Here is a 12771-nt window from a genome sequence, read left to right on the forward strand (position 1 = left end):
CCCAGTCATCTTGAGAAGCAGAGACGTAAGATCGAAGGTAAGTAAGAAGGTCCTGGTTGTTTTTTTCCGTCAGTCCATTGGATTCAGGATGATAACCAGACGTGAGAGATGTGGAAGTCCCAAGAGATTTGCAAAAAGTTCTCCAGAATCTTGAAATGAATTGAGGTCCTCGATCTGATACGATATCCTCAGGAATGCCGTGAAGTCTGAAGACATGAAGAATGAAGAGGTCAGCCATGTCTTGAGCAGATGGAAGGGCAGGAAGAGGAATGAAATGAGCCGACTTCAAGAATCTATCTACCACAACCATAATAGTAGTTTTGCCTTGACTCTCAGGAAGATCTGTAAGAAAGTCCACTGAGATGTGTGACCAAGGTCTTCTAGGGGTTGGGAGTGGTTGGAGTAAACCGGGCTTCTTAAGATGGGAGGATTTGGTCATGGCACAGATGGGACAGGCCTGCACGTACCCAGTAACATCAGTCCTCATAGAAGGCCACCAGAAATGTCTAGAGATGAATTCCAAGGTCCGTTTGACACCGGGGTGACCTGCAAATAGTGAGTCATGACCCCAGCGAAGAACAGTGGAGCGTATGGTGTCAGGAACAAAGAGTCTGTCTGGAGGACATTGGGGGGGAACGGTTTGGTTGTGAAGTGCATGTTTGATTTGGCTCTCCAGGTCCCATCTAATTGCAGCCACAATTCTCTCAGGGGGTATAATAGGTTCAGGAGGGTCCAAAAAGCCAGGAGGATCATGGAGGCGAGATAGGGCGTCACCCTTTATGTTCTTGGATCCCGGTGTATAAGTAATGAAAAAAATGGAACCTAGAAAAGAAAAGTGACCAGCGGGCCTGGCGTGGATTCAAACGTTTGGCAGTTTGTAGGTAAGAGAGATTTTTATGATCCGTAAGAATAGTAAAAGGGTGTAGGGCCCCCTCCAACCAGTGTCTCCATTCCTCCAGGGCGAGTTTGATAGCCAGTAGTTCTCGGTCTCCAACATCATAATTAGTCTCGGCCTGGGACAATTTTTTGGAGAAAAAGGCGCAGGGGTGGAGGATACCCTTCTCTCCATGACGTTGAGATAATATGGCACCGACTCCGTTGGCTGAGGCATCCACCTCGAGAATGAATGGAAGGTTGGGGTGTGGGTGATGGAGGAGGGGGGCTGTGGTGAACAGTCTCTTGAGATGAAGGAAAGCTTGGTCTGCCTCAGGAGTCCATTTCCCTCAGGACCTTTTCGGGTCAGGGCTGTAATGGGGGAGACGACAGAGCTGAAATTCCTAATTAAACGGCGGTAAAAATTGGAAAATCCCAGGAAGCATTGAATTTGTTTTAAATTCTGGGGGGGTGGCCAGTTCTGTATGGATTCAGTCTTGGCAGGGTCAATTTCAATGCCCAGGGGTGAGAGGATGTAGCCAAGGAAGTGGATTCTGGTAACATGGAAAGTACACTTTTCCAATTTGGCGTAGAGTTTCTTCTGAATCAAATGATGAAGAACCTCGCGCACATGAGAGACATGCTCCTGGGGACTTCGGGAAAAGATTAGAATATCATCCAGGTATACCAGGGCATATTTGTGCAAAATATCCCTAAAGATGTCATTCATGAACCCCTGAAAGACAGCAGGAGCATTAACCAGTCCAAACGGCATTATTTGGTATTCATAATGACCATGGGTAGTAATGAATGCCGTCTTCCATTTGTCACCCTCCCGAATGCGGATCAAATTATAAGCACTGCGGAGATCCAATTTAGAAAAAATAGTGGCGCCCCGGAGTGATTCCAAAGCTGATGAAATCAGAGGAAGGGGATAACTGTTCTTGATAGTTATGTTATTCAGACCCCGATAATCAATGCAGGGTCTGAGAGAGCCGTCTTTCTTTTTAACAAAGAAGAAACCGGCGCAAGCAGGTGAGGAAGAGGGGCGGATGAAACCAGATTCCAAGGACTCCTGGATATAATCTTCCATAGCCTGAGTCTCCTCGTTGGAGAGTGAATAGACATGGCACTTAGGGGGCAGAACCCCTGGAATTAGGTCTATAGGACAGTCAGATGGGCGATGAGGCGGTAGGGATAGGGCCTTCTGTTTACTGTTCTAGGTGTAGATCCGAGTACTGGGAAGGGATATTGGGGAGGTTATCTTGAGATATGCAGGAGACGGAAACTTTCTGAGGAAGCTGACAACAATGCAAAAGGCAATGGGAACCCCAGGCTGTGAGTTCCCTTTGTGACCAGGAGATGTGTGGGTTGTGAATCTGTAACCACGGGAAACCAAGAACCAATGGGTGAGAAGGGGATTGAATGAGAAAGAACCGAATGACTTCCTGGTGGGTGGCGCCGATGCGAAGAGTGAGGGAAGGAGGTCTGCCACTTCACCAGACCAGGGGAGAGGGGGGAGCCATCAAGAGTGAGAAGCTGGGTGACTGGCAACCGGGGAATATTCCAGGACGAAGCGAGTCCAGAGTCTAGGAAGTTCTCTTCGGAGCCCGAGTCAACAAAAGCAGAGAGAGAGAGGTCTGTCCAGTAGTCCATGACAGGGTGGCTGGGAGAAAGAGTCCGGATCTTGGAGAGGAAGAAGTGACACTGGCCATAACAGCGGGTGGATAGGAGCGAGGAGGGCAACCGGGGCAGGCGGCTCGGAGGTGATCAGGGGAACCGCAGTAAAAGGCATCGCCCCTCACGAAGTCGGCAATCTCTCTCCTCAGAGGTCAGTCTATGGAAGGAAGGCAGTTGGGAGGGTGAGGGAGGGGTTCGATTGTCCGACCTTCGCTGTTGAAGCCTGAGCTCTAGTTCAAAAACTCGAGAAATGAAGGAGTCAAGTGATGGGAAGTCCAGGGGCAGGTGCACAACGTGATCCTTGAGTTCATCAGATAATCCGAGGCGGAAGTAGTGAATCAGGGCATTGTGATCCCAAGCGAGTTGAGCAGCCAGAAAACGGAATTCGGAAGAATAGTCCTGAAAAGAGCGAGATCCTTGAGTAAGGGAAGTGAGGCGTGCAACAATGAGGTGGTGAGAGTGCAACTGCCCAAAGGCAGATTGTGGAGCTGTCTGAAAAAGGTGGAAGTTGGCAGTCTCAGGAGCGTTTCGAGAGAGGAGATGTCCAGCCCATTCAAGAGCTCGTCCAGAGAGGCAAGATACCATAAAAGCAATTCTTTCTCCATCGGTGGGGAAGCAGTCTGGGCGGATGTGGAAAGCCATCTGACATTGAGTCAGAAAGCCCTGACAACTGGAGGAGTCGCCATCAAATTTTTCCGGGAGGGGAGGGGGTAGAAGATTAGTTTGTGTTTGAAGCGGGGGTGCAGGAGCAGGAGCTGCAGGTGGGGGAGATGGTGGAAGTGCAAAGTGGTCAGCTAGTTGCTGGACTGCCGTAGTTAGCAGGTCCAGGTTCCGGGAGTGTTCGAGGAGAATAGAAAGTTGACTCTGGTCCGCTGGATCCATTTTAATATGGCTCACTATTCTGTCAGGGAACCTATACGTGGAATAGGAGGATCCTTATGCGTGACCGGAATCCCACAGGACGCAGAGTAGCAAAGGGACAATCCAAAAGACAAAATCCAAAGGCTGGGTCGATAAGGGAGGCAGAGGGTCCGGTAACGAGAGATATTCAAAAACAATTCAAAAGACAAAATCCAGAAGGCGAGGTCAAGAGGCAGAAGCAGAAGATTCGTAACGGGAGATCAGTCAAAAGGTTAGGAAATGCACACTGGAGAATACTAAGAAAGGCTTCTCAATAGTGAGCATGGGAATGTGTGCGAAGGGGGGTTTAAATACTGAAAGGAAAGGGGTGTGATTGGATGATTGGTTAGGGAGTGAGAATTTGAGGAATCTGATGCATGTGAGAATGTGCTGGGGTCAATCAGGGATGAGATTGGGAAGCAGAGGTTCCGGGACTGTAACGTCGTTTGTGAGGGAGAGTGTGGGGCGTGACAGCTCTGTTCTGTGGAACAGGCCTTGTTCATCTAGTGACATTGTCATCTCCACATACCTTCAGGTTCTGCAGACAGACCTTGGACAACTTGTGGATTCAGGGCTATAGGCCTGATCGTTGCTATTGACATTTGCCTGTGTAGCCTTCCTCCAGCTAATTACCAATGTGTTATGACAATTGTTTGATGTGACAGAGGAATAGGTTGCTCCTAGAGCAGGAATGGTCTGTATACTGTATTTTGAATTTCTAATAACTAGAAAGAGAATGTCTACTATAAAACTGCAGTTCACCATGTTCACTTACATTCAAGTGTTCCAGGAAACATTCTTCAGTCTTACAACTCACTAGTTACATCATATCAATAGGCAGAAGAAGGTGTGACTGTGTATAAGCACTGTTGTATTAATGACACAGACTTTAGAAAGCTGGGCGGACCATGTGTAATGTTTATTTTTTTTCTTAGGGGATCCTTATAAGATAAGATCACTTTATTAGCCATATACAATTTCTTGCATTACGAATTTGTCTTTTCGCATACCCCAGCTTGCTCTCCATGAGACACACAGGCACACAGTCAAGGAGAGAGAAGCTTTTTGGGGTCAGAGTGCAGGGTCAGCCATTTATATGGCAGCTGGGGTTAAGGGCCTTGCTCAGGGGTCCAACGGAGTAGCATTCCTCTGCTGGCCATGAGATTTGAATCGGCAACCACAGTGCCACCACTTCATTATTTGCAGGAGCAATATACCGTATACTGTAGTTACAGTATCTCGACTTAGTCCTAGAACATTGTGCTTCATAAACATCATAAACAGCTACTCTGATAAAATCGGGAATCTAGACAGTTCTATTGGAGTAGAAGAAAATATAAAATACACATTTATACACAGTATGTGTTATGAAAAATAAGTAGTATCAACATAAATAATAGTTCTGTATGTGCAGCATTTGAAACAGTGTGTTCCTTTCCAATAAACAAGGGCCAGCACAAAGATCCTCTCAGAATCCTCTCAAAATGAATAACAGAATAAATATTAAAGTTCTTATTACCTGTATTAATATTTTTCTAGGTGTTTAGGATTTCTCTATAGCAAAAGGGTTGTGTATTTATTATGTAAGCATAGTTACAAATGACATAATTAAACATTAAAATAAATGTGTATGTACAGTACAGTGTACTTTGCCCAGTGGTTAATTAAACTCAGTAAATCACATCAACAATGTGTCTGTGCTATTGTAAGAGACACAATTTAATGGACTTGCTTGAATGTTTTACATCATTTGTACTACAGTACATTTCTGAAAGGAAACCTGATTCAGTAAATTTTACATACTGTTGTTCTTCAGAGGTACAAGCTTTTTAAAGAAAAAGCATTAACATTTCTAAGTTTGTATCTTTCATTACTAAGAACAGTTTTAGTAATATTATGATGTCCAACATTTGAATGCTAACAAATAGGAGGTAGTTGTTCCATTCTAAATTATATTTAGGCTGTTTGTGTTTAAGGCCAACAATCATTGCAAATTTAGAGACCCATGTTCTATGTAGAAATAAAGAGTTATTTTTGTTCTAGACAGAACTCTTTACCTTTGTATATAGTTCAACAGAAAAGACCCACTGCCTTCAATTCTGATGGGATGAAGTGGCAATAACCTGAAATTTAATCCCCAGAATGTACATCTGAAGCTGAATATCAGTGCTTCTTTATCTCCTCTGAAACCATTACCTTGTTCAGTACATCTGCATTGCAACCCTTCACACAGTGTGTGTCAGTGAGCCAGGCATTTTCTACAGCCAGAAAGGATCAATACTATTATCCATTACAAACCCATTTAAATATTGCAGCACTCACATAAAATTTATATGGTTACACAGCTATTCATTTTCATGCTGTTTTTTCATTCTGGTGTCATTTTTACTAGACACTTTTAAAAAGAAATATTGTAGGTTTGAACAGCTGTTATTTCTTAGATACGAGCACATGGAATCATTTCTAGAGAAAAACACCTATTGCTAAATACTTTGCATATTTACAATGGGAATGCCAGTAATTTTGTCACTATTTTCTATGAAAAATCAGTGTAAGTTTTGAGGAAAATGATTCGATATAAATGGGGAAATCCCAGGTATCATGGTGGTGCAGTGGTTAGCATTGCTGCCCTGTAGTATTGAGGCCCTGGATTCAATTCCAGACCTGGGGTGCTATCTGCATGGAGTTTGTATGTTCTTCTTTTGTTCTTGTTGGCTTTCTCTTGGTGGTCTGGTTTCCTCCCACAGTCCTAAGACATAAAGGTAGGTTAATTGGCTTTTGGGAAAATTGGCGCTGGGGTGCCAATGTATACCTGTCTGTGTTTGTGTCTGTCCTGTGATGGACTTGTGAACCCCGCCTTGTGAACTCCATTGCTTGCTCTGGCTCCCCTGCAACCCTGAATTGGATGAAACGGTCAGAAAATGGATGGATGGACAAATGAGGCTTCCTCAGCACACATGTGAGAGGAGCTGGCCTCTGAGCCAGGGGAAAAAAATGCAATGCAGGGAAACATCCAGTGAGTCATTAAACACAATGAGTCCTTCTTCAACAGTAAAATGATGTTCTGACAGTGTCAATTTACACTTTACATGCAATCATTCATTTGAGATTTCAGATTAAGATTTCAATATGTTTTAATATGTACGTTTTGTGTCTAGGGAAAAGGCTATTTTTTATTTGACATAAAAATCTCTCACAGCACTATGGGAAAATGTCTGGTATCCACAAAACTTTACTTGTTTTTCAGAAGACATACTATTACCTGATTTATTATTAAAGGGAGACATGTTACATTTCTTTTTTTACTTTAGTTAAATTTAAATTAAGATGTACAATTAAGGGCTTATGGGTTACCAGAGGATTTTTGTAAGGCAAATTAAATGGATTATCTTTTTAGGATAAATTTATGGGCAAGGGGTTGCATTATTTTGAGGTTTTATAACTTAATAATATAAAGACACGTGTTTTGTAATTTATTCAAGAGACACTTGAATCTGAAAACCATATAGCTGCAGAAAAAAAGCAAGAGAAATATGTTTGTCAAATCTTTGCATAACTTTCTGTGCCTTTCATTGTTCAGGAACAAGAATGTCAGTTTTGGCTGCTGTAAAACAGAAGTGAACAAGTACAGTGTAAAATATATGCAGTATAGAATATGAAAACTATGTTTGCCTGTTTGAGTTAAACTTTCTCTTTTATTAAAATAATAATTAGGTTTTAAAATACTAGGTGACATTATAATAGATGTGTATATACAGTATATGTAAAGTATACTTCTGAAACACTTAAGGAACTTAGCATGTCTTCATCCCTATTGGACAATGCTAAGCAGTTAACATGTTAGACTATGTGATATGCCTGAAGAAAACAGTCGGCCTTATGTCACCTGTTTGTACTTTATTATGAAATGTTCAAAAACAAATGTTATGTTCTTTTGAGTCTTCACATGAAAAGGTGTTATGCAAATTGTATAAAATATACAACCATTTTCAACCACAACCATCCCACATTTCAATCGAAGAAAGCTGAATTTTGCAACAAGAATTTGCAAGGGCATTTATCCCATCCATCATAACAATACTAAAGTAATGCTGCCACCTGATAGGAAGTATTCATGAACAAATCCATGCACTTTTATCCATGTGTATCAATTCGATGACAAGTGTGTGACGGGGCTCAGGTATTAAGCTGCACGTCAACCTCTACGGCTGCTAGCACCGTTGGGCATCAGGAAGATCCAGCAACCTGATTACAGACATAAAGCACCCTCTTGTTTAAAAACTTATCATAGCTTTGCTGCATGAATGTTTGCTCATCAATGTTTACAACAGTCTCCTAGATACTGGTAAATGGAGGTGTTTCACATTCTGTGTCTCATATAACATGCTGTATGTGCATACAAGAGAAGCTCAAAATCTTTGATCAGAACTCTGGAAAGGAATGACACTGGTTTTGTAGTGGTGTTGCACAGTGCACAGTGAGAGTTGTCAATTATAATCTCACTTCATAACATTATATTAATACATATACACATTTGTATTGTAACACAAACCTCAACCTCATAATCCCATCATGTTTCCATGCAATTTCGTTCACCCACACATGACAAGCTTCATTCAAGACTATTTGCATCATCCTGGGTTCAAAGGCATTTATTGTATCACCAGATCTTTTCACAGTCATCATCATCTTCCATGAATTAGTGAAACTGACGTGCCAGTTATTTTACAGATTGAACTGAGTAACACTCTTTAGTCATCATTTACAACATCTCTGACACTTTGGAGCAGACTATTTGCATAGTTCAATGTCTCATGTAACTTTGTTAGTCTGTGGAGAAACATCTTTAAGAAAGATGAAATGTGTATCCCTGAGTGGATCAACTAGTAAAGTGATTTTTCCTGGAGCACATTCTGAACCCTGGGGTCCAATTGTCACTTGTTTATGCCTGGACCTTGTCATTAGTTGTGGCTAGGATTTTCCAGGGAGAGGGCTTTCCTCAGTTTGACCAAGGTTTCCTTGAAATTTAAACACACTTTCCTAGGTCTTGCCATTCTCTTGAAAACATACAGTAAGGTAAGTTGAAAACTTGCTGCTTCCGTTATCACTGCTCCAGTATATCTCTCATAAGGCAGTGTGGAGCTCACAGTGAGTTAGACAATGAAAGGCTGAAATAAGTGGATATACTAGAGAGTACATCACAGGTCCATATTTGCCCCATATGGAACAAGAACTGCTATAGCATTAAAAGATGAGTTGAGAAATAATCAGTTACTAAAAACCGAGGTTGTAAAGAGGGTATAAAATGGAAAAGTCCCTCTGTTTCTGACTGAATTTAACTTTATTCTGTCTAATATTTTGAATCTTGAATTTATTTGATGTTGCATTTGTAGAATTGGCGAAATTGCTAAAATAAAAAAATGGAAGTGTTGAGAATCAATGTAGAAAATCATTAAGAGAACTGTGGTGAAGTATTATCAATTGTTTTTAATATCTTAAAAGTTGGGCTTTTCTTGTTCTTTTTTTGTGCAGGTACTTTGAGTTTTACGAAGGCCCTTATGATTTTAACTCCACAACGTGCAGGGAGCTCAGGCAGGAGATCATTAATGTGAAGGTTCTTTCTATGTGAGTATTTACCAAATATGCCCGCAGACTAAATGACAGTGAATTAAAATTGTCAATATGTTTTACCAAAGTAAAAACTTTCAATACATGCACACTAATACATCATGCTTTCCTCCATACATACTGTATAAAGCACATATTTACATCAAGAAAAATCTGTGTGATTTATCTTTAAGTATAGAAGCTGTTAAAACGTAAAATTGTAGCAGAGATTATCAAAGAATATTAAAGTAAAAAAAACGTCATATTTGATTACCAGGTAAACTCTTCTCTCAGTCATCAGATAATTTTTATCTTAATGCATTCATTCTCCTCTGTCCTGTTTGGTTTCCACTCTTTCTCTGGGGGATAAACAATCCATGATTCTGGCGTAACTAACCACTATGAATGAATTACTGTACATTCATTTGTAACAAAATCTACTGACCATTGCATCATTCCTTTATCAATCAGGGTGAAGACATCTGAGCTGTTTGATAGATGGAGGAGTCTACAGGTGTGTAAATGGGAGCTTAACAAAACAGAGGCCAATGCTTTTAAGTAAGTATCTCTAAGCAACAGACTCATTAGCTTGCCTAATACAGTAATCACTTTGCAAATAGGAAATCAGATTGGTTTATTGTTGGCTATAATTACTGTACTTACTGGCTGTGGGGTCAGTGTAGGTTCGTTTTTTAGGCTTGATTTTGCTGATCACTGTGACAGTAGATTACATTATGAGTTATTTTACTTTTGACTAATATCATGCCTGATTCTGTACTCACGTGACTTCATTCCAGGAATCATTTGCTGCCTTTTTAACTTTTTTCTTATGTCAGAATGAAGACTTTTTAAAGCACCTCTGAGAGATTTGGGAAGATTATTTTGAGATTAGCAATAATCCTGAAATGACTCTTAATTCATTATGTGGGGTTACTAAATGTTTTGTAATGAGCTCGTATGCTGATTGTACTGTATTTCTAATGTGGACAAAAAACACAAGAGGATTATTTGGTTTGAAACTGCAATACTGTATTTGCAAAAAATATAAATCACAATATATAACTTCCAAATTAGTAAAGGGCTGGCTAATGTGAAAAGTGAATTTAAAATTGTTACCAGTATCAGTCCAGAATTCCTATACCCCACTGGACAAAACATTTCTACTATAGACACGCTGAATACCCAAGTAGGCTATTTTCATTAAGACTGAAACCCAGCTATTTGGCTTCTGTTTGAGTGGATCAAGGGAAACACATATAATAAACCTGTACAGTTAATTTAGGTTTGCCAAGACATTTCTATTATACTGCTATACATCTGTTTTTGGTACAGTATTGGTCTATGTCAAGGACACATTAACTGTTATTGCATCAGCTGAACTCTAAAAAAGCTGAGCTTTGAGTTGGTCATATAATGTAACTATAAAAGAGATAAAAGCAGCTGCTCAATTTACACAGAAGCAGAGATGTCCTAGTTTAGGTGGTGTTCTGCTTGAGCTGTTACTGGCGGGTTGTGAGTAGGTTAACTCTTTAACTCTTATTTAACTCTTTTTGTGAACTGTCTTTTTTATACAGCTTTTCATAAAGAGGCAAAGACCCATTATAATGCTGTAGGCCAGTATGGGTATTAAACTCAGATATAAAAATACTGGATTTAAACAAATTGTCTATGTAATTAATTAGTAATATGTCATGAATTAACAAGGTTTTGGAAAAGTTGAAGATTCTGATGAACTATACCCCCCCTTTTGTATTCTGGAAAATGTCAATCAGATATTTCATTACATGGGAATCTATAAAAAACTTGGGTTTCGTGACATTTATTTGAACAGTATGATCTGTGTTCCTTTACCATTATTTTCTGGATCTCGCATTCAACTCGGACTGTTGCACCTCCACGTTGTCGTTTTAATATCATTCTCACCCAGTGGCTGATCAAAATATTTCAACAGTCAGTACAAAGGGTCTGTTTTCTCTTCTGTATGACCTTCTTCTCTAATCTTCTTCAGCTAATCTTTTTTTTTAATTTCTATATCAAATGTCTGCAATGTTTCTGATGCTATACCAGTGGTACCAGATGTGTCAGAGATGGGCTGACTGCGGAGTATTGGGATCCGATGCGGGGCTCTTCGGTAGTGGATCCCGCAACACTGGGTTCACTTCCTGGGGTGCTGCCTGCGTGGCGTTTTTAAGTTCTCCTTTAGAACTATGTTTAGTTTGGTTTTCTCCCACAGTCAAAACACATACTGGTAGTTTCTTTGGCTTCTGGGTAAAATTGGCCCTGCTGTGAGTGTGTGCTTTTTTGTGTCTATACCCTACAATGGACTGGCCAGGGTGTATCCTGTATTGAGGCCGAGTCTCGTCCTCTACCCTTTATTGGATAAAGCAGTTAGAAAATGGGTGGATTAATAGTCATCATTATAGTAGACTTTCAATGACACTGATTGCTAATCTAATCACTGATCAGTGTTACGGCATAGTCATTTGAAATGGTCCTTGCTCTATTAGTTTAGGTTTCTTTTTCCTTTGCAGGACTTCCCTGTCTCGTTGCTGCAATGCTCCTTCCTTTCTGTTTACTACCAAGCGAAACACCCCCTCAGGAACCAAGCTTCGGTACGAGGTGGACACCAGCGGAATCTTACACATCAGCTCAGAGATATTCAAAATGTTTCCAAACGTAAGTGGCATCCTTACACAAAAATACTAAACCCAGAAACCTTTTTTTGTGTTAATAGCATCACATAAGTGCAAGTTTTATTTTTATTAGAACCAGTAAAATAGACTACTGTCATTTGATATGCAATCCATCACCTAGGCTTGCATGACCACCTCTTTCTGTTTGTTAGTGCAATGTCTGAAGTATTCATTGCTTTTGTTTAATGAGACAGTAGGTAGACGTAAATCAGAAGCTTGGAAGTCCATTCAACTCAAAGAAAATAATCCCTTCAAGACTGGTAAAAAAACATTGATTTATTCATAAGTATAACAATATGAGTTTACTCCAATTTAAAATGTTTTTTTTTTTACTTTCAAACCTATCTGTATGTTGAGGACATATTATTAGATATTAATAGATATTAAAAGCATGCTTAATTATGGTGGACTTTATTGTGGAGTACCCATTTTACCCAGGAATGAGTGACTTCTGACATTAATGAAACATTTGCTGGGACTTCATTGGCTGGTGTGAAATTTCATTACTTCTGATCTAATCCAAGATCATTCAATCTAGGCTGATTCGTCTTTTTCAGATTTTTAAGGAACAGCAAATCTTTACTGGTACTGCATGCAGTACTCTCGATTTCTTTGATATGCATTCCTCTTCAGTGTCCAGAACAGCAGTAATCTACATTAACTTCTGAACTGAACTTATATGTAAGATTGAAAAATTGCTAGACTGCTTATACCAAAGCATGTCTTTGCCCATTTACAGTATGTCAAGCTCTATACATACTTTCGTAAATAGCAGAACAAATGCCCAATTGTCAAGGGCATCAATGCGGTTCATCTTGTAAAAGGTTCAGTCTAAAGTGCTGAAGCCCACTAACTGATAATGGAAATCCAAGCCATTCTATGTGCCACAAACAGTAGTAATTAAGCCATGCTGAGTCATCTGTAGAGCCCCAAGTCAACACAATGCAGACAACTCTTTATTGCACTTTACACCTGCTGTACCAAGTGCTGGTACTTGAACTTGATATTAGAATTCAGT

General features: G+C 40.2%; 1 protein-coding gene across 2 annotated transcripts in view; it reads left to right on the plus strand.

The window, feature by feature from the left end:
* The window catches only part of st8sia5 (ST8 alpha-N-acetyl-neuraminide alpha-2,8-sialyltransferase 5), a 39021-nt gene that overhangs the window by 12384 nt on the left and 13866 nt on the right, over nucleotides 1–12771 (plus strand). For both annotated transcript variants that reach the window (XM_069187052.1, XM_006627110.3), the window contains 3 exons: nucleotides 8986–9078; nucleotides 9532–9618; nucleotides 11592–11736. In XM_069187052.1, the coding sequence (XP_069043153.1) occupies nucleotides 8986–9078; nucleotides 9532–9618; nucleotides 11592–11736 (325 nt within the window). The remainder of the gene's footprint in view (nucleotides 1–8985; nucleotides 9079–9531; nucleotides 9619–11591; nucleotides 11737–12771) is intronic.

This window comes from Lepisosteus oculatus, chromosome 3 (assembly GCF_040954835.1).
Source record: "Lepisosteus oculatus isolate fLepOcu1 chromosome 3, fLepOcu1.hap2, whole genome shotgun sequence".
In the NCBI taxonomy this organism is placed as follows: domain Eukaryota; kingdom Metazoa; phylum Chordata; class Actinopteri; order Semionotiformes; family Lepisosteidae; genus Lepisosteus; species Lepisosteus oculatus.